General features: G+C 35.7%; 1 protein-coding gene across 2 annotated transcripts in view; it reads right to left on the bottom strand.

Moving 5' to 3' along the window:
- Positions 1 to 4,305: 4,305 nt before the first annotated feature.
- LOC131078395 (uncharacterized) overlaps positions 4,306 to 27,311 on the bottom strand; it is a 54,830-nt gene continuing 31,824 nt past the window's right edge. The window contains exons 4-6 of one of the 2 annotated variants that reach the window (XR_009113779.2): positions 6,917 to 7,058; positions 6,335 to 6,553; positions 4,306 to 4,636 (exon numbers count right to left, since the gene is read on the bottom strand). Coding sequence is in view for 1 of the 2 variants with exons in the window: in XM_058016070.2 (XP_057872053.2) it covers positions 6,407 to 6,553; positions 6,917 to 7,058 (289 nt within the window). In the remaining variant the exon portion in view is untranslated. Of the gene's footprint in view, positions 4,637 to 6,118; positions 6,554 to 6,916; positions 7,059 to 27,311 lie in introns of those variants that run through there. The other variant, XM_058016070.2, reaches the window with a different exon arrangement.

A 27,311-nucleotide genomic window follows, 5' to 3' on the forward strand; every position in this document is an offset into this window, starting at 1 on the left:
TAAGAATCTAGATCTATTAGGTTTAGATCTATCAAATTCCTATCTTTCCCTAATGTGATGGTCCCTAAGCAAAATTAGTGGTTTTATTACCTTAGCAGTGGAAACCCAAATTTTCAAGACATCACAGTAATAGGGTATCTTTTTTTTTTTTAAATTAAAAAAAAATAGAAATGACAGAGTACATTTTGCGAGTTTGGAAACATACAGTTGGATTGTAAAGCTAGAAATTTGAGAAAATTTGATTTTAAATGATCATAAAAAAATCATTCCTATTATAAATGAAAGGAATTAAAATGTTCAATCCAATTTAGTAATTGTTAATCTCTATAATAAAAATTGTTGAAACTATACATTTTTTTAATTACAATATTGTTTTTATTTTAAAAGTCCATAAATAATAATACCAAACAAATAAAAAGCCACATACAAGAGAACCATATAAAATTATTAATTAGTAAGTTTCTATAGATACGTGACATTTTATTAATCTTACACATATATAACCAAAGTGTATGTGTTCGCTGCTGAATATTTATAGTATGATCAAATGAATAATTTGTTCATATATATAGCTCTATTGAACAAGACTTTTACATCTTAAAAAATACATTGTATTTGAGATGAATTGATTTTCATGAGCTTCTTTGGACTTGAAAGCCAAAGTTACACCATAAACAATTGTCTTACCTTATGATGCAGAAAAATCAAATCTTGTCTACATGACATTATTAATTAGTAAGAGTTTGAAATAAAATTATTATGAGAATATAATTTTAATAGTAGTTTAATATTAAATTTTTTTATTATAGGCATAATAATTATAGAAATATTGTTTTTCTAATATACATTTTAATATTAAGATGTCATATATACATTTTAATATTAAGATGTCATTTTAACAGATTTGCATTTGAGTATTGTCATAATTTTTAATAGTTTTCAATTATAAATTTTTAAGAAGGAAATTATATTGTATTTTTTTATAACAAATTATTGTATCATTCTTCGTGATCTGTATCATTAGAAAGAGAAGATGTTTTGGATCATACCTAATTTATCATCTAGAAGATGAGCTATTATGATCCATCATCAAAAAGAGGAGATGTTGACATCTCCTTCTCTCAACAATTGATCACACAATATGATTTGAATTATTGACTATAAATTACAACATGTTTTTTTATAAAAAAATTATAACATCCACATATACTATAATTTTTTTTTAATCACACCACTTTAATTTATATTACATTTCATGTTACACTCTCTGCTTATTGCTCATGTTCTACTCTATCCTTCAATGGTGGATTTTTCACCTCATCAACATCCTGCTCCTACTATTGGCGGTCCCGCCAAGGAGATTCCCCCCCTTGTGTTAGTGTTCCAAATGCTAGTGTTGTGTGAATTGTTGTTCATCGTAGGAGGAAAGATCATTCTTCCTCTTCTTCCCAAAATCTTCCTTGAGTTGTGGGTGAAACTTCTACCCACCCTTGATGTGGGTTACTAACAACGCTTATAGTGTGTTGTAAATGAGTTGTTTTTTGCCTTTATTGTTAAAGGTTTGTTCTTGACTAGTTGTATGTAGCCTTCTTGGCTTGCCTTTGTATAGGGTCAACACTCTTGTTTTGTTGTTTTTTTAATAAAAAATATTTTATATAACGCTATAATATGAAATATTTGACACCTATTTTTTGAATGGAAGAGCTTTAGATTTAACATATACCTGGGTATCATTGAAATAATAATTCTACATTGCTATATTTTACATGGTTGATAATTTTCTTGTTTCTCATAGACTTTTTTTTAATCTATGTTCATGATTATTCTACCTCTGAAATAAAAAATTACTCAAATATCTAATTTTATCTAATTTTAAAGTAAAAAGTTTGTGTTTAGTTAATAAGGTCATGGGTTTTAAAATAGAGATTCAAATTTGAAATCTTAAAGCAACATTTAAGCTTGAATTTATAAGTGATGATTAAGACAATAAGTAAATTGAATATATTGAATAAAATTAGATGTTGCTTGAGTGAAGGATGTCCCTCTTCTAGTCTCTACAGTATGGGTTGAGAAAAATTGTCATCTTACCAATTTATAATTTTCTTAATGTCTAAGGAAATCTAATAAGATATATCTATATAAACATAAATCAATTTAGATTTAATAATAATTTTAAGTACATATATTAGGAAATTAACATATTTAACATTTATCATAGAACATAAATGTGAAAAAGAGAGGTACTCAACTCTAGATTAAAAGAAAAATAATTTTAATATGAGATTGAAATATAAATTGCCTTAGAATCAGAAATATTCTCTTTATTTATATGTTGTATTAGATCTAAAATGGTTTATGTACTCTATGAAGGATTGAGTTCTCAAGTATGAATTACTTTTATGTATGCAAAATTCATCACTAACCACAAATTTAAGATTTGATCCAAAATAATGTGAGATTTTGATTTCTATTGCTCCCTCACCCTCTTTCACTCTCCTTCCATCTCTTTTGTCCATATTCCTCCTATCTCTGTCCCCCATCTCCATCTCTCTCTTTCCCCTATGTCTTTCCCATTATATCTATCTCTCTATCACTCCCTCTTTTTATCTATATCTCTCCCTCCCTCCTTATCGCTCATTTTTATATCTCTCTATTTCTCTCCCTCCCTCTATCTATTTATATATGTTTCCCCCTCTCTATCTCTATCTCTATATCCATAGATCTCTCTCTCTCACTCACATAGACACACTCCCTCTATTTGTACCTCCCTATCTCTATCTCTATCTCTATATCTCTATCTTACTCTCACTCACACATACCCCTCTCTCTCTCTCTCTCTCTCTCTCTCTCTCTCTCTCTCTCTCTCTCTCTCTCTCAACCTTTCTCTATATCTCTCTATTTCTCTCCCTCCCTCTATCTATTTATATATGTTTCCCCCTCTCTATCTCTATCTCTATATCCATAGATCTCTCTCTCACTCACATAAACAAACTCCCTCTATTTGGACCTCTCTCTCTCTCTCTCTCTCTCTCTCTCTCTCTCTCTCTCTCTCTCTCTCACTTCCTCTTTCTATATCTATTGAATCCTCTCTCCTCTCTATATTTCTCTCTCCCTCCCCCTATCACTTCCTCTTTCTATATCTATTGAATCCTCTCTCCTCTCTATATTTCTCTCTATTTGTATATCTATTTGTATGTCTCTTTATCTATCTCTTTGTTTGTCTCTCTCAACCTTTCTCTATATCTCCTTATATCTCTACCCTCTATCACTCTATCTCACCATCTAAATATCTCTCTATCTCTTCCTCTTTATCTCTCTATTTCTCTATATTTATCTCTTCCTTCGCCTATCTCTATCTTTCTATGCATTTCTTGCCATTTAATCTCTTTGGCTCTCTATCTCTCTCTCTCTCCCTATCACTATCTCATTCTCTCTCTATTCCTATATATCTTCTTCTCTCTACCTCTCTCTACACATCACTTCCTATCTCTATCTTTCTATCTCCCCCTCTTTCTCACTCTCTTTATATTTATCTGTTCCATCTCCATCTATCCCTCTCTCTTCCTCTCTCTTTATCTCTCCCTCCCCTCCTCTCCAAATCCCTCTCCATCTCCATCTCCTTCTCTAACCCCTATCTCTATCTCCTTAACCCTCTCTCTACCCCTCTCTCTCTCTCTCCTTCCCCCTCTCTATCTATCCCTCTAAATTATATCCCAATTCATCCCTTTCTCTCCCTCTCCCTATTGCAAGCATAACATCAACCTCTTGCTAATGGAGCATGATTACCTTTCTGATTTAGAGGTTTTGTTTTGATCATGTTTGGATTCTTGTAAGTGAATGCACAATTGATTTGTAGCTATCACCTCTCCATTGACATCTTTGTTGTACACAAAAATTATTTGCTAAATGGCCCCAATTGACCTCGTGTAATACACAAATTTATGCAAAAAAAACAAACCACTTTTTTCCTAATTAACCTTTCAGACCTCTTTGGCAAACCCATTGCACCACCAAAATGTAATTGCTAGTTTACTAATATCAGTATAATTATGATTAGAGGCTTACCAGAACCCATGTCTTGGGAGCTAGCTTACTAATATCACTATGATTATGATTATGATTAAAGGCTTATCGGAACTCATATCTTAGAAAAATTCTTTTTCTCTTTCTCCTAAAAAATTGTAGGACATTCTGAAGCAAGAATGTAAAAATTTTGTGCTTATTGGAAAGTAGGGCTGTAATAGTAATGGACCAATTTTATATTTCAATTGTGTAAGTAAATAATTACATCAGTAAATTTTAGATAAAAAAAAATATTATCAAGCCTTGAGTTGATTGGTGCAAAAGAAAATTCCTCAACAGAATAGGTATCCATGGTAATGTGGAATACAGATGAAATTTAAGAGTTTTCACGGTCTGGATTATTTGAACCAGTTTACAAGTTGCAATGAGCTCTGTTGTAGGGGCTACCTGTTAAAATAAAGTGCTATTTCTAGAACCAATCTAAATATAGAAAAGTAAAAATATCTCCAATCTGTCTGTAAAACCCTAGGTTACACTTTTGCACAACCCATCATATTCATGTTGCACCTAATTTCCTTCATGGCAATTAATCCCTTCTTTTACCTGCTAATATCTGGGCAACAACACAACAAAGAAACAAATTAGATGAGGTACATATCATCGAAGTAAAAATAGGAAGAAAAAAATAGAGGCAGCCCTCTGTGAAGGGCATAGCCCTGCCAGAAAATTTGCGGGCCTTAATGTAATCCTTGTTTTTCTTAGCTTGGCTTTGACGACAGAGATCCCTGCTCACACACCCTTCAACGAATAGTAATAAAAAAAATGCATGGTATTTAAAAAAAAAGAGAGAAAACTTCCATAAATTTGTTCGCTCAAATTTAGATTTGTCTGATATCCTTTGTTCAAAACTATATCGGCTTGATACCCTGCAAATAGCTGCCCAACAAATTTTTTCATCCTGGCGTCTAATTAACTTCATCCTTGAGGAAACCATCTGCCCATTATGGTTCAGACGGCCTACATAATCTATCTTGTCACCTAGAATACCTAGGCGTAATAAAAATGAAACTACCACTGTTCCCTCTCTTATGCTGTGCTTATTCAAGGGGAAACAAAAAAATTGAAGTAGAATCGCACTTGGGATGGCCGATCTGCTCAAATAAACTTGCGTGAAAACCTAATAGGAGGACATATTCTGATAATAGAAACAAATCTAATCCAGGAGAGCCAAGGTTTACATTGAGCCTCCAAAAGGCCATTTAAAACATTAACCTTTGCAGAAGTTCGATGGAATAGTGGAGAGGCCATCTTGGAGCGCCTTGCAGGCACGCCAGTGAATATGGGCGCTACCATGCAAGCAAAGTGGCCGCTATGCTTCCTACTAGGCATTGCCACAAGGGGCTTTACCAGAGCATTTCAAACTGTTATATATGACAGTAACCGCCCTTCCATTATGAGCATTTCTAAAGGGGTTTCGTGCAAGTTTTAGGTCTATGCTTCCATATTTTTTGCATACATGTTTACCAGAGCATTTCTAACTTTGGTATATGGAAATAACCGCCCTTCCATTATGGTTGGATGGATGTCTATACCTGTCCCAAAGCTCCTGTTTTGGCACAGGCTGGGATTAGACGGGAAAATGAAAATTGCTGGATTGGAAACATACATATGGAGGTCTGTCTGGACGGGAGAAGCACTTTTGAAATTTTTTACGGGACAGTAGGGCGGATGGAATAACGGTGAGGAAACGGTGAAGATGACGGGTTGAGAGGGCCCCGCACCAGCCATCTAAGCGGTCAACGCTTAAGTTTGCTGTTTAAGCCCTGCGGCATGGAACAGATAATTGATCTTGTGCTTCAATTAAATTAATTCTCTTGTTCGAATTCTATACAGGTTTGCTTTAATTTGATCAATCAGTTGGAAATATTTATCAAAATGGTTTTATTCATTAAGAAACTTCCACTGCTTGTGCTGTTTTTAGATTTAATGGGCATACAGCCTTGTTTATTTTTGTGGAGAAGGAACCTGATATAACTTATTTTACCAATAAAAGAATTAGTTATTCATGATCGATTACCTTGGGTTATTAACCATATATAATAACTCTAACTTTTTCTTCATTATACGAATTAAAATACAATGGAGAAAACATCGAGTTTCCCTTTGACCTCAGTTCTTTCTATCTGATATTTGGAATATGGAATAGAGCAGCGAGATGTATTCTTCAACTCATGAACACCACTTTAGATGACCTCTCAGCTCATATCCATTACTTTTAGACCGACCGATAAGACTGGTTAGTAGCACATACTGAACCATTTTTCTTTGTAGGCCAACCAAGTTAAGACTTGAGAATTGTTTGCTTTGATCCGAGTTGAACCCCTCAGCTTCCTTCTGAAGTGCGTTGAAGTACTACTGTCGCATATGTTTTGTTGGGATCCTCACGCTCTAAGTCAGAAACAATATGCAAGGAGTTCAAGCGCTTCATCCTTTGAGGTTTTGGAGCTTCCAGTTGAATTTCTTCAAGTTCCTGCATCAAACGGGCAAATGACAATTACGACCTCAGAAACAGCAAATTTCTCCGCTTAACCACAGGCATTAGTAAAGAATCGAATTAAAGTAAAGTCTAGATTTGATATAAATAAAAATTTGGGAGTTGTACTCCTAAAGAAATCTTTCCAAATTACTTTTGAGATAAAAACATGGAAATTTATAAAAGTTTCTTTGAGAAGTAACAAGGGAATATAAGTTGATGATTATTTGGACTTTTTAGGATAATAAATAAACTTCCAACGGATTTTTATGCCCTACTTAGAGTAGACTCTTATCATGTTGCTTATATAACATTTTTCGAACATTTCGATGACAAAACAATGTTTTAGACATTTCGTACCTTTATAGCCTTGTTCGAAAATTCTATATAATTAAGAATATGATGGTCTCGAGTCACTGTTGAAGAAAGAACGAGCCTTTCAAATCGACCCTCCACTGGTATTGCAGTTTTAATGCGACATGGCCTTAGAAGACTACACCAACTGTAAATACATCGTCATCATACCAAAATATCAGGAGCTGGCTACGATAATTCCATGCAATGAGTAAAGAGAAGAAAATTGAAAACAATCATGTGTGGAATAATTCTGCCTTAAATGACAAAGTGGGCCGACAAATTATTAACTACCAAAAGAAAGTCATAAGCCAAAACTCCACGAGCACAAAGCATATGGCAAATTGACCCAGAATTTCTGCTTTATAGATTAGGTATAGGTAACTCTAAACGGATGTTATCTGAAAAGATAGAATTGAACAAATGAAGCACATAATACCAACTAGCTTAATGAATATGACAAATTTGAATAAATTTATATGCAGCAATCTACAAGGCACATCACGGTATATCGATTCCCATTCTGGTCCCTAAATAACTTTACAAGAAGAATGTCTAAGGAAAGTAGGTGCCCTGTTATGTCTGCTTTAAGGTGAATAAATTTATGTATATCGATTCCCCTTCTGGTCCCTAAATAACTTTACAAGAAGAATGTCTAAGAAAAGTAGGTGCCCTGTTATGTCTGCTTTAAGGTGAAGAAATTTATATTAATCAAATTGCACTCAGCCCTCGTATAATTTCAAGACATGTAGCACCTAAACAAACTGTATATATAAGCACGAGGACCTTTAAATTTGCTGATGAAATTTATTTTAAAGAGAACTCAGCTTTTCCACTATTAATCTCCCGGGAACACTTAAAGAGAAAAGGAAGTTGATAATTATGAGATATGATACAACAAAATCCTTGGTGAAATTAAATTTCAAATAAAAACATTAAATATTCATCTGATGCTCTAAAATCATAAATAAAGAGGCTAAAAGTCTTCAACTAATTAAAATAATAGCAATGGCTTATCATAAAAACTTATTTGTTCTTAAATGGAAAAGGAAAGCAATGTATTTTTAAAATTCAAGATGATATGTACAAATCAAAATCAGGCTTTTTCTTCACCCCTATGAGCTTCAGCTTGCTGAGATGACCTAATTACATAAACTTACATTATAATATTGTATACACTATAATAAACCAGAAAAATTTAAGTATTGAAACCCACCATATTAATGAAAGTGTAAATTTCTGTCACATCCGCTACCCAATTGTGCTCCAGATATAAGTGCCAAAATTGGAAATACCAAAACAGAGAGATCAATCACTAGCCTCAGTATTCAAATTCTGAAAAGTGCATGGTCAATGTGCCAAGGCTTTTTCATTGTTAAAACCTGCTTGAACTAATCAGAGATGATGTGGGTACTCTATCCATTATAGAATGACCTGACAAGCCATTAGCACTCGAGGTTTTAATTCAGTGAGTGACTAAGTAAACTATATTCAGACCTTGACATGAAAGACTAGCTACTCAGTACTCAGTCAGGACAAAAGTTGAGTTCAATCCCTGCTAGATGCAGCTATGAATTCTGACTGCTAAATTACATTTAGAATTCTGACTGCTAAATTATGTTTAGGCTGGATCAACATGCTAGATGTAGAAATTCCTTAGGAAGTGGCATAAGCTTCAAATTATTGTAAACATGAGAGAATTTGATAGAAGCCAATAGGCAAAACAGTTTATATATATGAAAAGAATGAATAAGACGATAATGAATGAGGTTGATTTGTGTGTATACACATCAAAGTCATTGAAATGTGATGAGACAGACTTGACCCAAAATAATATTACATATTATTATAAGTTGTGATGGACCAATTTGACTCAAAATAACTAAATAATATTACATATTATTATAAGTAGTGATGGACCGATTTGACTCAAAATAACTAAGTTACCAGTTTGGGTATGGGTACGGGGTACGGCAAATTTTTGGGTATGGATACAGGAATATATACATGTGTGTATGTGTATGTGTATGTATATATATGTATATCCACAATTACCAAAAACATGGTTACTTGGGTTTGCTGGATTAGGAGATTCATGGGCTTTCTTATCCTTTCCAATGGACTTCATATTACCTCACTGTACTATTTCAGATTTCCATTTATAATCTGTATAGGTATTTGACAAAAAAAGCCATTGCTGGCGTCTAACCATAAGGCTGAGTAATGGCTTTTAATCCATTATGATGTTCCCAAACAAAGGATAGCAAAGAAAACAAGGCTGGAAGTAATTCTAGGTTCACATATAGAATATTCTGATGGAACAATTCAAGGAGGCACTTTAGTAGTCACAACAGAAAGACCAGGAAGGACCATAGTACTGGATTTGAGACAATTTATGAACAAAGACTAAAGTTCCATTAATAGTATTTTTTTTTTCAGGCAATGAAGTACACTACTGTAATCTAGTTCTGCTTTCATAATTGAGGTGGTCTACAATTCAAGGAGGCACTTTAGTAGACACAACAGAAAGACCAGGAAGGACCTTAGTACTGGATTTAAGACAATTTATGAACCAAGTTCCATTAATAGTAATTTTTTCTTTCAGGCAAGAAAGTACACTACTGTGATCTAGTTCTGCTTTCATAATTGAGGTGGTCTAAGATCATTAAATTATTTCAGGTACGTGGTGAATGCTCAGTACAGAGGGTGTATGTAATCTTCCAAACACTTGGTATTCGACACCTTTGTTTGACTGAGTCAAATAGGAGGTAGATTTATAGAGTCTTGAAACTAAAATCTGCAGGATTGAGAACAAAAATTATGCAGGGGTCCTTCCCAAATACACCCAGGGTACTGCCTAGGCCCCCCAGGTTCCATGTGGGTCCTTCACAAAAGGACCCATAGGGAACCAGGGTATTCTGGTAGTACTTTAGTCGTACCACATCGGGACAATTCCAGTACATATACCTGAGCTTAATCAGCATTAACCAATACCATTGCAAAATAAGATTCAATATTATTATAAGGGGTCTTGAGTCTGACTTGATTTAATATGTGCTATGAAAATTGGAAGTGAAGATTACACAAATTCCAATATCCATCTTTTATGTTGATTGCCAAATTTTTCACAATTATGCTGCTCATCCACCTTGAGGGAGGCTCATGAAGTCCAATGTGCTTATGCAAACTAAGAAATGTATTCTTTGGAAGTGCTTTGGTAAAAATGCCTGTCAGCTGACGCTCAAATGGGACATGCAGATCTAAAACTTATTTTGGACTTTTGAGCATCTACAAGTAGAAGCTCCTTAACCACCTATTGTTCTGTTGCATTAGGGGCAACAGTCTCTTTTGACTGATCAATGAGGATGTCCTCATCGGAATACACAACTTCTAGAGGTGGATATTGCACCATGCAAGTGTCTTCTTCAAATGTTGTAGTTGGAAGACAGAATAGTATGAATTGATCCTCACAAGCAAGCAAACTTTGTTGAAAATGACATCTTTATAAATGAGAGGATATGAATACCAAATCATGTAGTTAATATGCCTTGGATTCTTCACCGTATCCAACTAGAACACATTTGTGACTTTTTATTTCTATCAAATCATAAATTCATTCAGAATGTGGATCAAGTTTCATATCCAAAAACTTGAAGATAAAAGTGTTGAAAATAGTAAGGTGTCCTTTATACCAACTTGCAGGGTCTTACTCCAGTTAGAGCTAATGTTCTGCAAGAAGAACTAAACCAGTTCTATTGCTTAATTAAGATTATAAGGCTTTATATAGAAGGGGTATACATGCATTCATATACACAAGTGCATTGATATTTCCCTGATCAAACTCTCTTTATACAAACACACACATAAATCATACTTACAATCACAATTTTGTCTCTATATAAATTCCAATGAGATACAATACAACATGATAGGACACAACTTTTAGTCATGTCTCTTTTAATTTCCCGCATTATACCTTGTCATGAAGTACTATACAATGTTACAGAACTCTAGAGCTCCTATTCCCCTATTCTAACTTGAGGTAAGCCCATAATGTGTAGCAACGTCTTTAGGGCCCTTGCGATATCCAAAATGCTCTTTTGTCATGTCCCTTATCCCATAGGGTCAACTCTCTCAACACTTAATTATAAAAATGTTTTTAAACACTGTAATAATAATAATAATTTATATATAATAAAGATAATAATATTATTAATTATTTTAATAATAACATTAATTTTCCTTTGGTGGCCGACCTGATTTTGAATTTCCCTTTGGGTGCCAACCCCTTTTCTTGGCCAACCTATCCTTGTTATTCAACTTGGCATTCAGGTATAAATAGAAGTCTTTTTCTCATTCAAGAGCATTGATTTGGAGTTTGCATTGAGAAGACTTTTAAATTCTTAGGAGAACAAGACGCAGGATGAAAACCCCAAGTCTGAAATTCATAGAGGTTTGGATGAAACCCCATTCCTCTCCTTGGTGAATCCATCCAGGGGTAGTAGGCAGCACTGATTCATGGGTGTGATTTCTCCAGGCCACAGCCGTAAGGACTTCACCCATTAAATGTTGGATGTGAACCTGCAGGTCATCCTATAGGGCGACACCTCAATTAATCTGGTTTTCCTCCCATACAAATTTGTCGAGCTGAAGAGCTAGATATTTAGCAATTGAGGTATCATTCTGCTGAGTTGACTTGTAGAGGAAAATCAGGACTGTGGTTGCAACAGAAATTCCATAATTGGTAGTGGTTTAGAGCTATTATAATCAATACAGGCAACCAAATTTCCCTCTTGCAACAACCATATACCTTGGGAAAGTGCCATATAATCTGTATGTATTAAATTATGTTTCACCTTGTTTAATAATCAAGAGTTTACAAAAGTAAACAGTAATCGATGGAACATCAGCTCATTTGTATTGAGGAAGTCATGATGACTTGAAAAGATCCTTATGCACAGTTCCTAAGTTTGTTTCAGTCTAGATCTGATTTTCTGTATTCAGTATTTTGTATTTTTCTCCTTGAAATAGTTCACATTGTTGCTGTAATCTGTTTTATATCAGTAGGGTTTTGGATCAATAATGATGTTGCTTAGGAGTGGATTATAAACAGTTCAGATTTGACAAATTTAAATTGCAGTCATTCATTGTGATAATTGTTGGTGTATAGTAGTATGCCCTAACACTGTTGTACCTTAAGGGCAAATTTGCTATTAGGAAATAAAGTCAGTTCATAACCCAGTTAGAGTTGAAGCTATGTCAGGGATATTACAGTGGTATCAAAGCACCTTTCTTGCCAGCCTATGAGTGTATCGGTATGGTGATGTAGGTTCACGAAAATAGGTGATTTGGAACTTGAGTACTTATGGAGGGAAGCTATGGGTTCAACACCATTATTTCCACTATTCAGAGTCAAACTGCTAGAAAGACAGGAGACAAAATCCCTAAAGGAAGAACGACAACCAGAAGAATCTGCTAAAAGCCTAAAGAAGTAGCAAGATATCACACTGAATATATGAACTTAGGTCCAACCATCTGTCAAGACATGACCTTTGTTGTATATTTTGAGTTTCAAATGAATGGACAAAGGAGAAGAGGATATAGAGAGCAGTCCCCTGGGGAGAATTCTAGAATGAAATGATTGGACCAAGTAAGGTGCCCATTTTAAGCCACCAAAATCTTTGATAAATATCAAGGAATTTCTGATGAAATCAAATCTGTATTTCCTTTTGGTTATTATTTGAGATATCTTGAATGGATAAATCTCAATAAAAGAGACTTTATGACTACATAAGAGGAAGGAGAAAAGAAGAGGAAGAGTCAAAAGTAGCTGAGGAGGATACCAAAGAATAGGAACCAAAAAATTCGCTCTTGGAAGACAGAGAACCCAAGAAGGTGGAATCTGAAACATTGAAGAGTACGCCAGAGCCAAAACCACACAAGGAGGTCAAGAAAGAAGTGGTGATAGTAGAGCAAGAAGAAAGATCAGAGTGATGTCAAACAAGAGGACTCCTCAATGATAGAAGATTGTAAGGTCCAAAATCTACACGACATCGCCCCTAATGAAGAGCATTTACTATGTGTTGAAGATGTATCAATAATCACAAATTATGTCCAAGAGACATCGGCCCAATTTTCAGGTATGGACATAATTGCACCATGTAATGATTATTTATGATGCATGGGAATGATTGGACCATGTGATGATCTGCAAGATACTGGTTATGTTGTTGTGAAAAATGATTTGACTTGGATTGACTCCCATGTAGAGGAATTGCTAGCTGATAAATCCTAATGATGGTGGAGAGATGAAGGTCATACCCTATAGCTTGGGGCATGAGTATCCCTTTCTTCATAATCAAGGACACTAACATTTAGTGGAGTGGGATCCAAGAGACTATGTCTTTGATGGAGCTACTCCCACTATCGACCATAGATCTCCATCCTTTATATGTGGATAGAACAATGGTTAATCTTAATCATAAGCAAGCACAAGTTATGTGGTAATTTGTATTTTGGGGCTAACATGTTGACACATCCTCCCAGTAAGACCTCACAAGTTTATAGGATGCTTGATGAAGGTCTGCAATATGATAGAGAGTTGCCCATGATAGATACTAAAGGACAATGGACACATTCACCAAATTTCCACTTCACTCCACATGAGGACCAAATGGAGATAGTTACCTCGACATATTTGATGATAGAAGGTAAGCAAAATAAGTGCCATTTTGATATTCAAGATTTTGTAAGTAAATTTGGCATGGTATTGTGGGTATTGAGCTACAAGCAAGTTAGTATTTTTATAAAAGATAAGGCACTTAACATCCCTAGCACCATGAAGGCAAGACAATTGATCATTCTTTGGGATGCACAAGAGATGTGCAAAGATTTTTATATCATGGATCTTGGAGAGATCAGCAAAACATGGAGATTGCACGGGGAGCATTTTATTGGAAAGTTCATCAAGAAATTGAAAATCAAAAGCAAAGTGATAGTGCTACTAGGCATCAAAGAGGAAATTCCAAGATGTGTAATGGCAAGGGTAACAGAACATCAATGGGCAGTGATCACCACCACATCCAAAGGTGAGTCATCTTTTGGTGAACATACTTTGCTTATATTGGACCAGCATTGCTTGATGCTTAAATTTTCAAGATTGAGTTGAGGGTACCATTATGAGTTTAGCAGGCATGGTGTTCCCATTAAGAAAGTTAGGGACCATAGGAAGATTTCAAGGAAATATACTTCATTACAGTAATGTGTGGTTTGTCTTGAATATACTCAAGAACACTCTCCTAAGGAGGTTACCCAATGATAGGGATAAGGGTTGACTGCATGATTCTGAACCAAAATGGTGGAAATGGTTTACAACCTTAAACCTGCTGTTCTTGAGGTGTTCAGCCATTACAGTGCACTACTAGCTGATGACCAAGTATTTTCCATCACAAGGTTGCTGATTTTGATGGATTTCAGAGGTGTGCAGCTATTTGTGGGAGGATTTTTGGTCTCTGATCATTTCTTTTAAGGTTCCAAATTGTTGATTTTACTGATTAATGACTACTGTACCAATGTTGTACTGCTGATCTTAATATTTTCAGACTTTGGATTGTTGATTCCAGTCCAATACGCACACAAGCTGATTTCATGAGTGTGGCAGCCCATGGCACAATTAAGGAGGAGCTCTCCTGAATGCAAGGGTAGTACCACATGAGTATGATGTGAAGATTCCAAATCAAGATATTGGTGCAAGGGACTACCAAGTTCCAACAAAGCACAAGGAGGTTGAGCAGTAATGAGCTGCTATCCCCATATGATAGCAGAAGCATTCCCAGGATAGCTAAGAACCCTAATTCCCAGCCTCAACAATGCTGTCATTCCTGCTATCAGCCACCAAATTATGTCATTAGCAATTACACAAGCAGTTTTGCAGGGATTCCCAGCCATGGGAAAGAGTAGATGCCAGTTGGTAAATTCAAATGGAGATTTTTTAGTTTGGGTGTGGCTGCCGATGCTTCTACATTGATCACATTGCTGCTTTTTTGCACAAGTTTGTCATCTTTGCAGTCATCGCACCATGTTCATGGTACTGGTTTTGATGTCTACAGTTATTGATAGCAGTAGATTGAGGAAATTTGAGGAGATTTTATTGCATGGAAATGTTATTGGAAGAGTTCCATTCCGGAGGGCAACCAATCCAGCCATCCTAGCACTGTTTGGGATGAGATCCTGAGTGAATCGTGCTGATCTATTTCCAGCTAATTTACATTATACCTTGGAGGGACCAGCCCCCAATAACATTAGGGGCCTCATTGGAGCTCAAGTGTATAATCATGAGGTTCAGTTAGGCTGTTTGGGAACCTTCATCAGATGAGGAGAACAAGTGGCAATGACAACTTGCCAATGTAGTGGGTGGGAACACACAGTGCAACAACTTTTATGCTGTAAGAGAGTTTGATATAGTATGGGGAACACCAAGGACACATCCTATTGGAGTGTTCATCAAGGAATTGAAGCCCAAGAGGAAAAATGTAATGGCTAAGTGGATAGTACATCAATCAAAGACATCCAAGACTCCATTTATGGGTAAGACGTTTCACCTTGTTGATGTCTGTTCCAAGTTGGGTAGGCCCAACATGATGGTCAAGATTGTGTCCCCCCGGAACCATTATCAAGTAAAGGGTTTCATCAAGATTTGATGAGGAACATGTAGCTTTAATTAAGGAAGCAACAAATACCACCATGACAAGAATTCACAAAGATGATTTGCAGTGCACAGCAGATTCAATGATTGCTGATGTGAAAAGAAGAGGGGATTTTGGAGATAAGAACTATATGCATGTTCTTTTCCATCCCAATATTGCGGTTTTCTACACTCAATTTTTCTCACAGTTGGGACAACTGCCAAGGCCAGTATGACTACATGGAACATGCATTTTCCATCGTTTGTTTTCAAGGAAGTATTCTAGTCTCATGCATGGAGGTTTTCAGCTATTGCATATTTATTTCTGAGCAAAGGAAAGAACAGGGACAGCCATGACAAGATGCTGCATCTGATTGTAAACTGTTTGGACAGTGTTAAACCTACATTCCACGGCGTTTCAGGGATGGGGATGGGGGGACAGCAGGGGATGGCGATATATATATCCCAAATATATTAATATTTAATAGAGAGAGAGAGGGAAAGAGAGAGATATGTCAATAACTAATAACAACAATATCATTATGTAAATAAATCATGAGAGCAGTAGTATAAATTTCAATAAAGCATTGTAACAGCAGTCTCAAACATAAACAAACCATGGTCTATCAATATCCAAAAGTCTCAAACATGTATCTAGAAGTCTCAAACATCAAAATACATCAGTCTATTAAACTAAGCCTCATTCGAGCTATCAATATCCAAAGACTCAAAAGCATCCGAGTCACTATTACCCTCTGGAAGAAGTGGATCATCCAATGGTAGCTTGACCAGTCCAGTTTGTTGGGTTAGTGTTTTGTTTTGGTTTAACTCTTTATGTCATTTTAGGGTTCCTTTGTGGTTTAGACGTCCTTGTGGGCCCCCCATGGGCCAATAGAAGCAAAGAAAATATTTTTTTTGTTTTTGTTTTTGTAAGCCTTGAATCATTCCTAGTCGTAGGGTACAGCTACCCATTTTGGGGACGGGGGGACACAAAGGGGACATCCCCTTGTGGTTTTGGGGAGGGTGAGCAATCCACAAACAACTGGAGATGTTTCTTGGTGTTTCCTGGGGTTTTTGGTGTAGTGGGGACAGCAAGGGGACATCTCCTTGGCATCTCCTCACCCCCGAAATGGCTAGGGAACGAGGATGCCGGGTTGAACGAGGATGCCGGGTTCTAGGGCAGGGGACATGTCCTTGTGTAAGCTAGCATTAAACCAGCAAGTGTTGAAGAGTTTTTTGAATATAATGTGGGGACATTGTTGGGTAGCATGGTCAGAAATAAAAAATCCTCCAAAAAACTTCACAGCAGTAACTCAGGAGTGACAATTGCACAAGATATTGAAGCTTACGCATATGATGATAAGGACACTGAGGAAGCAAGAGTGATGAGGAGGCCAAGATTTGTGAATATTGCTACTAAAGAGGATAGTTTATTTGTTGCATTGCTTAGGATCAATCAGCAATGTCCCGAGAGTTGGCATTGCTTGAGGACAAGCAACATTTGGGACAGGAAGACTATCATGTGCCTTATCCCATAGGGCCGACTTTCTCAACACTTTAATTATAAAAATGTTTTTAAACATTATAATAATAATAATAATTGATATATAATAATAATACTATTAATTATTTTAATAATAACATTAATTTTCTTTTGGTGGCCATTCTGATTTTGAATTTCCTTTGAGCGCCAACCCGATTTTTGAGCCGACCCATCCTAGTTATGTCATTAAGGTATAAATAGAAAATGTTTTCTTATTCAAGGGCATCGATTTGGAGTTTGCATTGAGAAGTTCTTCAAATTTTTAGGAGAACAAGACATGGGGCAAAAACTCCAAGTCTGAAATTCATAAAGGTTTGGAGGAAACCCCATTCCTCTCCTTGGCAACTCCATTCAAGGGTAGAAAGCAGTATTGATTCACAAGTGTGATTTCTCCAGCTCAAGGGCGCAAGGACTTCACCCATTAAATGTTGGAAGCAAACCTGCATGTCATCCTACAAGGCAACATCTCAATAAATCTCATTTTCCTCCTTCCTCCCATACAAATCCACAAATTTGAAGAGCTGACTATTGGTGATGGAGGTACCATTCTGCTGAGTTGACTTGTAGAAGAAAATCAGGACTGTAGTTGCAGCGAAAATCCATAATCAGCGGCAGCTCAGAGGCATTGTAATCAATACAGGCAAGCAAATTTTCCTCCTGTGGCAAGCATATCCCTTGGGGAAGTGCCATATAATTTTTATATATTAAATTATGTTTCACCTTGTTTAATAATCAAGGGTTTGCAAAAGTAAACAGCAGTCAACCCTATACTGAGGAAGCCATGATGATATATGATTCATTTTTTTGAAACAATCCTTATATACAGTCCCTAAATTTGTTTCAGTCTAGATTCTGTATTCAGTATTTTGTATTTTTCTCTGTAACAGTTCACATTGCTTCTGTAATCTGTTTCATATCAGTAGGGTTTTGTATCAATAATGATATTGCTCAGGAATGGATTATAAAAAGTTCAGATTTGATGGATTTATTTGCATTCATTTCTTGTGATAATTGTTGGTGTATACCTTAACGCTTTTGTACCTTAAGAGCAAATGTGTGTAATGTCCCCTACTAGGTTTAGGCCTGTTATAACCATAATTAACCTATTTCAATGTACTTATGACTTAAACTAAATTGATTAGGAGACAATTCTATCTTAACATGAATCAAATCAGTGATATTCCATAGTTCAATCAATTAATTTATTAATAAGTAGCTTGCTCATCTATCATACATCCGTAACACTTAATGCAAGTGTCAAACTTTATTACTACTTCAGTTTTAAAGAAGAAGAGGATGCAAATGTTACAAAAGCGCTTAGATACCAAATACAATAGGTTCACTCAAAGTTTACAGATCCAAGCCCTTTCCCTATCTTGGGACCCTGTCCCTCAAGGTTCTCGGGACGCTGATCCCCACCCTCTCTTGGGAATCACCCTATTGCCTGGATTTAGACTGCCCCTCTTTGGAAACATCTCAATTCCCAACTTCTTAAATACTGACAGTAGTAACAAGAATTATATATAAACAAATTCTTCTTACTGTTTATAAGATCTTTCTGATTTACAATCTAGTATTGTTATTTATCTGATTAATGATGATATATATAATAATTATAATTATTATAATATTTTCTGGAAACTACTCTGCAGTAATATATATTATAATAATATCTGAAAATAAATAAATAAATAAAATATAATATATATTTATAATACTATTAAATCCTCCATAAGAACATCAGCAGGCTTCATATATTGATCATATATATTAAGTGCATACCATGCATACTACCCAGAACAAGAATGTTACTGCCTGTAACTTAATATCAGTTCCGATCTGATTTTATTGGTATTATTTGTTTAATATATATTTTTTATATTCCCCCTATCCTGTGAGTGCCGATCTGCAATATATATCTCTCCATTGGTATTGGAGAGTCATGTCCTCATAGCCACGTCCCCTTCTAAAAGTAAAGTTTTTTTAATTATAACCATTACCTCTTGCTGACTAATCCGTTGTTTGTTATCTTAATGAAATTACCCGTGCCTTTGTACTAAGAACCGGTTTGCTGTTTGAGTGTAATAACACATGCAATAATATAGGTATACCTCTTATTCTTATTGCTACACTACCCTTGCCTTAACCTTATTGCTGCATAGGAATTGTTGTATATATTTCAAGATATAGGAATCGCTGTATATACTTATGCATATGCATCGATAGCTGTAATTATTATTGATTGTAAATTAATATTTATTGTGTCTATTAATAATTAATATTAATTGTTATTGATAGCAAATTAATATTAATTGGGTCTATTTAATAATTTTTGTGAATATCAGTTAATAATAATTATTGATTGTGATTATAAATGCAAATCAATATTTATTTAATAATTATTGTGAATAACGGTTAATAGTAATATTTATGAACAAATAAATAAATGTAAATACTCAAAAATATAAGGGATATTACAATGTGCTATTAGGAAATAAAGTCAGTTAATAACCCAGTTAGAGTTCAAGGTTTGTCAGGGATATTACATCTTTATATCTCCAATGAAAACCTACCATTGTTTCCCTAAACTTGAAAATGTTGTCTCATCCTCGAAATAAATCTAATGAAGAATTTGTTGAGTAGACTACAACTAGATATACGGTATATATAAGATTTCACAAAATGCAAATCATCATGTACATGGCAAGATCTATTACAATCTGTTTAGAAACTATTTCATACATCTTGAATGATAACCTTAGGAGTGCAATTGCACAAAGAGACAACCTTAAAGATAATCTAAGAGATTTTAACTTCTTTTCAATTCCAACCACTTTATAAAATGGCTATAGTGATGATGAATTTTTGCACTTGAAGTGCCATGTACTAAAGAAAATCCACTTTTAAGGTGCTAATCATTCCCCACTCCATGCTACACCGATCAATATCATAGAATGGGATATGATTTTATAATGTGGATCTCAGTGTTGTAGGATAAGGTGGAATTTGTCTGATTGATTAGCATATAACCTTATCCTCTCTTGTTAGGTTGATTCTAACCTATCTTATCATCTTACTTCTATCCTATCTAATCCTAGGATACCTTATTTGCAATATCCTCCTTTCTCTTAATATACCTATAACATTAAAAATTATATTTATAGAAGTGAGGACAACATCAAAATTTCTTATTGAATCCAGCAAATAGGACTTTAAAGACCTCTTCTTGAAGTTAATATTTTCATTACCTCAAACATAACTAAAACCCTGGCTTCACAATGATGATATGCATCAGCTCTTAGTCACTCACTCTTCTATTTACAACTTGAACTTTCACACTATTTCCTAATTTTTTCTTTGTCACTTCTCCCCGTACCCTTGTTTAGAACTTTTCCCTTCTTCACTTGATTGGATAATTCTTGAGGTCCACATCTTATTCACTTTTTCCCTTTCAATCTTCAACTTGTTTGTTTTAATATTTCCCGTTTTCACTTACCCACTTCACCACTTGCTCTATTTTTGTTGTTCCTCCCTTTTCCTTTTTTATCTTATGCTCAACCTTTGTAACTTGTCAAGTCCCCTCTCTATCCCCACTTCAGCTCAATTACAATGTGACCTGTCAAATTATTTTGTGCCATCTTAACTTGTTCACTTTTGTTAGTGTTTTAACTTGTTCTTTTCAGGACAAATCAAACTAGAATAGTATCTGAGATAAAATCCGACTTCAAATTCATAGGGGGAACTCCTTGAGATCTAAACTACTCCTAAATCCTAACGAAACAAACAAGCTTATGACTATGCACACTATACAAATTCGTGATCTGGGGTTTGCATGAAAGGAAATGACATGAAGGTAAAATTGACCTATCTTTTTGATCTTAAAGGTTGAGCACAAAACCTAAAAGTTCTTATCCCACAATAACGTTTTTATTTGCAACTAAAAAATAATACGGATTGAAATCAAATTTTTACTATTAGTTAAAGCAAAGACCAACAGATCAACATCAACAAGAAGAAATGTTTTAAACAAAAGAAACTGACTAGCAACAACAACTGTATTGCAAGTTTTAAGAGAAGCAAACCACGTAAAAGCATGCAAAGTTACTTCCAAGAAGGGGGGCAAGTGCTAATGCAAAGTTCAATACCGACTTTACCATAACGTAATTCTTACAAAAACACAATACTTGACTTCAATATTTGAATGGCAATCTCTACAACATAAGTCTAAGTTCAACTATCATTAACAAATTATGTGCTCAAAGGGTAGCTCTTAGGGATTTATGAACAAAGTACAGCTTTAAAGCAATTCTACCCCTATCTACAAAAGAAGAGGAAATACAACAACTTTAAAGCAATTGAATCCTAAAAAAATTAATTAAATTTTAAAGTTTATAATAGGCTCATATCCATCGCCTCAAAATAGCCACCGTTGATTGTGACAACTACCAAATGCAACCTTACTAGAAAATAGAAATTTGGCACATGAGTGATTCTTCAAAAAATCAAAAGCAACCTATGCTTGTGATTGCCAAATCCTCTAGAACCTTTAAAATATGGAAAATTCTCTATAGCCTCTGAAAGATTATTGAAATTCTATGAACACAAATTGATAAGTACCCTACCAAAATGAACTGGTCTTGAAACTAGAATTCTGAACATGATAAAGCCATTAATGACAACCAACCTAAACCGTCACTTCAAGTTTCTGCACTTTGCTCAAGGATATTTATGAAATCCAAAATTTGATGATATGCCCATTCCTTTGAATTTTCCATGGTAGTGAATCAGTGTTTGAAAATGACCTCTGTTTTGCTTGTCCCAAGACCTTGGTATGAAAATTGTGATTAATTCAGCTTATTGAAAAGAAAGGTCATTTGGAAAAGAGACAAACTCAATTTAGGACTGAGTATCAGCAGAGCAAATAATGAAGAATACAAGGATAGAAGAGTTATGCTGTCGAAATTTGAAAACCCTTCATGGATAACCTTAAAAACCTTCAATCATGGCACTGGAAACTACCATTCAAACTTGCAAAAATCACATAATATGCCATGTTTCTGCTGAAAGTAACAAAGATGAACTAGCCGTTGAACTTTGAATGAAAAACAACCCTCTTATAAAGATATGATACATTACTTGTATGCTATAAAACTTAGGTTTTCTGCTTTAGTGGACTAAGTATAGGGGCGGAGATTTTGGCTGGTTGCACTAAGCAAAAAGCATGCCAATTTGTCATGTTTTAAACTATCTTTACATGAGGTGCCTTTCCTTAGTGGTTCTAAGGCTACCAATCAAAAGTTGTATTTGAGAGAAAACAAAAGTGTCAAGGTCCTACTAGAAACATACATATGTTTAGTTTCAAAGCCTCTTGACCTTGGGCATCATCTCATAATGTTATCACCACATTTTAAGTGTTGAGCAGAGATTTCCTCAACCTAAACACTACAAAATGGCACTTCATTTCAATGATTTGTTTCTCCTCCAATGACCAAGCCCTAATTGCTGGAAACCTTGCCACTTATGTGTCTTAGGCACAGTTTTGAAGGGGTTTTGAATCTTTTGATATTAAATAAATGTGCCTACGATTTATTTCATAAGCCCTTTCCAGCTGAGCATAGCTTACTTGAACATTTGCCACCCAATTTTCCTTGGTTGAAACTTAGCCCTATCTTTGTCACCTTAAAACAATTTTCGGAATTTGCTAATTTCTTCCCTTCTTCTTTGATGTTGTTTTCTATGCCCTTCACCACCTTTTGGCACAAATTTCTGTTGGTTTTTCCATTTCTTTTATGTTCCATAACTTGATCATTCAAGCACCTGTACCTAGGGCTTGATTACTTCAACAGTTCACCACTTTTTATTGTTATTGTTATTTGGCAGAATTTTCATCCTCTTCTGCCCAAGCACAGATTTGTGCTGCAGCTTGCCACCTTCTAGCTTCTGGGCAAAACTTCTCCTAGGCTTTGCCATCCGCAACTTTTCCTTGGGCATGTCTGAAAGAACTATTGCATCTGCATTGAATTTGTCCTTATTTCCTCCATAACTTCTTCATTTGTTACACTATTGTGATGACAATTTTCCCTGCAAATTTGTTATCTGAAAGGACCAAAGACACTATAATCTTTGTAACCTGATAAGGAAGATAACCACTAACTTGAACTTGGTGCAAACTGAAGGAGTTTCATAGGGGTACCAACAACTTTGTCATTATAACAGATCTCACCATAGGCCCATTCATTTTCTTTTGATTTTGTCATTACTCTCATACCAACAATGCATCAATCTCTTCTTAAGCCTTGGCAACAAGCATTACTATATTTCACTCATTTCAACCTTATCTCTTATTGCATCTCAAACTTTTTCTTTTCCATTCATCTCCAATTATCTTCTTGCTACTCCTTTTCTTTATATATATAAAGATATAAACTGTATTGTCTCATGAGTATTTTCCATCTAGGTTTATGAAGGAATGCTCATGTTCTCTCTTTAATGTTGATCTCCTAATTAAATTCCTGACCAATCTACGCTACTTGTTTCTTTCTTGGCATTATTCACTTTGTGGCTCATATTTAGACTTACCCATTCTTTTTCTTCAAAGCTTAATGGTATGTAAGGTATTCTAGTGATTTTGATAAGATGTAATAATTTAGTGACCTTGGTTGCTTTGATGTTTGTTGTGGAATCACTCTCCCATGTTTCACAATCTAAACTCATCTCACCATAATCTCTCATGTCCATATCAATGTTAGGTAATGGGATTACTCATAGAATATATGCCCTTTGTTTCATCATGATCACACTCATCATTCCATACCTCCTATGCCCATAAACCTACAATTATAGATACCATTGTTGTTTTCAAACCATTCCATATTAAGTAGGGTAAGGCATATTTCTTGGTTTTCATATGCACCCATGACTTTGAACCCCATTTTACACTTTATCCCCATAATGTCATCTTCAACACTTACAAATCTCCTTGGGAGATCCTAATGGACCATCAACCCATGCTATGTCATGTTATGCTGAATGTAACTTGTGTTTGCCTATCATCTCTGAAGTACTTTGTGGCAAGAAATTAATGTCTATCCCCAAATCTAACAATACACCTTTCACTTGTTGGTCGTTAACATTCACATCTATCAGTTTATTTTTTTCTTCAATTGGCACATTATCCAACAAAAGTTTCTTCCTTTCCATGCAGACCCCCCTCTACTCTCCCCTTCAATCTATGTTACTTGTTTACCCTGTTTTTCTTTCAATCAATATTTGCATAACTATTCTAGATTCTGTGTCAGTCCATTTTCTTCTCTCAAACCTCAACTTCTTTATCTTTACATTTTTCTCCTAAAAGCCTCCTATACCCAATATCCCCCTACTTTGCAACACCATAGCTACCTTCATGCTATCATAAACTTTTTATGCACTACACTGTTAAGCTATTCACCCTTTTGTGTTTCTCCCCCTCCATTAAGTCCTCGTCTATTGCAATGTTGGTTCCTCTCTTGATTGTTGCTACTAGGTGACCTTTGTCCCATCTTTGGTTCTAATACAAAGGTTTTTAGTATTTTATTTGATAATTCATTCCAACAATATAAATCCTTGTTATAGCCCTCCAACTTCTAGAAATCATTCGAAGAAAATATCACGCAATTCATGATGTGCCCAACCTCCCAATTGTGTGGTATTTTCTTCAAATGATTGGCTCCTAAAGATTATTTTATATTTGGGGGCTCTTCCAATTTAGCCCTAGAGAATTGTTGTCATTGGACAATTGAAATAATCATGTGTAGTATCTTTATAGAATCCACACTAGTCTATTCTAGCATTAGTCACACAATTCCTTGCATATGTCCAAGTTTCCATTTAAAACAAATGGATCCTTCTGCATATCTTCTACCCCTTCCTTGGCATCTAGGGCCAAAGAAACAAGAGAATCCCCTGCAAGAGGCAGGGCGTGCTCAGAAATGTGAGCATGCCGTTTTGGGGCGAAAATCATGCCCTAAAACATGAAAAATCAGAAATATTTGATGAAGGAAGAAAAACAATAGGGACAAGTGTGAGGACAGGAAGACAGGCCATTTTGAGACAAAGGGGATTGAAAACTCAGAAAACAGATAAAAATCAAAAGACAAAGTAAAAAAAATTAATCTACTTTTACCTAAAAGGAGAATGCCTAGGCATGGAGGTTAGTGTGATTGGAGATAGAATGACATAATCCAATGATATGGGTTGTTCCCAAATGCTGTGATGATTGTGTGGAGAGTGAGAGAACTAGGTTTCATCCATCCTCAGTGATGAACAGTCCCTTTGTTAGATTCTAGTATTCTGTAATAAGCTTTGGCTTCTTTCAACATGTTTTGTAAGCCTTTCTGAAGGCCTATTTTCATAATATAATGCAATAAAACATTGTCTTTGCTTCTTTTTTAGCATATGAATTTGTTGGTGAGTTTTCAGGCTGCTAGGACAAGGTGGTTGTTCAGTTGACCCCCTAATGTAGACACATCGAATGCCCTCCCCTATCTTTTTCCGTGGGGCACCTTGAAATATAGTTGCGTGTAACCATATCAAGGAACCTTCTCTATGAGCTTCGTCCCAAACTTACCTTGACATTACCTCCAAAATTTGGGTAATCAAGAAAAATAAAGAGTGGCCTTTAATCTCCTAGAAGAAATCATTGGATGGAGTTGTGAAGCTGAATTTTGATGGTGCTACTATGGGCAATCTAGGCCCTGGTGTTGAGCTTCCTTCTAAGGGATGATGTTGGCCACTTTATTCACGGTGATCCATATTTCTTGGGAACTAAAACAAATAAGAAGGAAGAATTGGAGGAATCATTGGAAGATACGGAGCTATCTCTTTTGTCAATTTGCAAGCCATGTTTCTCTAATTAAAGCTGAAAAAGGCAAACAGTCAATACTTGCCTTGACACGGTAGTCTGCACTCCTATTTCCTTCCCTAAAACAAATAAAAAGAACATCTCCTCCATCTTACTATTGTCATTTTATGACACCCTTGGTCCATCAGTGAGAACTGATTAGAGATATGTTCTATGGACTAGTGCTGCCTCAGTTGATAAAGAGAAGACGATGGAATCATGAAGTATGAAGTGTTCTCTTGTCGGAAGTTCCTTTCCTAAACCTTCTCTTCCTCTCTCTTTCACGGAACTCCGAAACCCCGAGGATCCAAAGTTCCCTTCCTTGGTCTCTTGTTCTCTTGCCCTGGAACTCCAGAACCCACCCCGAAGTTCCCAAGTTGCTAGTTTTCCCAACTTCGGTGACCCAAGTTTCCGAAGTTCCCCCAACTTCGGTAACCCAGGTCTCCGATGTTCTCCCAACTTCAGTGATCCAGGTCTCCGAAGTTCCTAAGTCTTCTCTTCCTCAACCCCGGAACTTCAGAACCCCCAGGTTCCCAAGTTCCGAAGTTCCCAAGTTGCTAAGTCTTCCCAACTTCGGTGACCCAGGTCTCCGAAGTCTTCCAAACTACTTCTGGCTTGCAACACTTCCGGATGGCATGATCGACACTCATCTTTAAATGCTCGGACAACTTTGGTGACTTATGCACCTTCTTTTGTGGAGCCACGGGGGTGTATTTAATGTTTTTGGCAGGATTTCCATCAAGGGAGGTACGGGGCCATGCTTGTTGTGGTGACTTATGTCATGACATACAGGGGTCATGATCACTCTTGTAACCATTTTTCTATATAAAGGCTGTTAAGCCTCATTGTAAAGGGTTCTCTCCCTGCTGGCTTTAGCTATTCCATGCTCTCCCACTTCTCTTGTATTTATCTTGCATTTGTGCAACTGTAAGTTTGGCCATTGGCCTTATAATTAATTGAAATCACCATTCTTGCCTACTTTCAACTTATGTATGCTGTGTATGTTTCCTTACCTTCATCATAGGTGTATGTTTTGTGGTTCTTCTTTCATACATGCTGTGTTAAATTTATTTCTGAGTGTGACTTGTGGGAAACCTTCTCCCCTCTTGGGATTCAGTGAATTCTAACCTTCATACATGCATTGGGGTCACTCATACAATTGAATTTTGTGCATCTCTTGGGTGTTTCAGTTGATTTTTTGTGTCATTTCGGGTAGGGAGAGGAACAATCCCTTCTTGGTGCATCACCTCCTTTTATTTCAAGCATTTCTCTCTTCCCTTTACCTCTGCAATTTGTT

This window comes from Cryptomeria japonica, chromosome 3 (genome assembly GCF_030272615.1).
Source record: "Cryptomeria japonica chromosome 3, Sugi_1.0, whole genome shotgun sequence".
Classification (NCBI taxonomy): domain Eukaryota; kingdom Viridiplantae; phylum Streptophyta; class Pinopsida; order Cupressales; family Cupressaceae; genus Cryptomeria; species Cryptomeria japonica.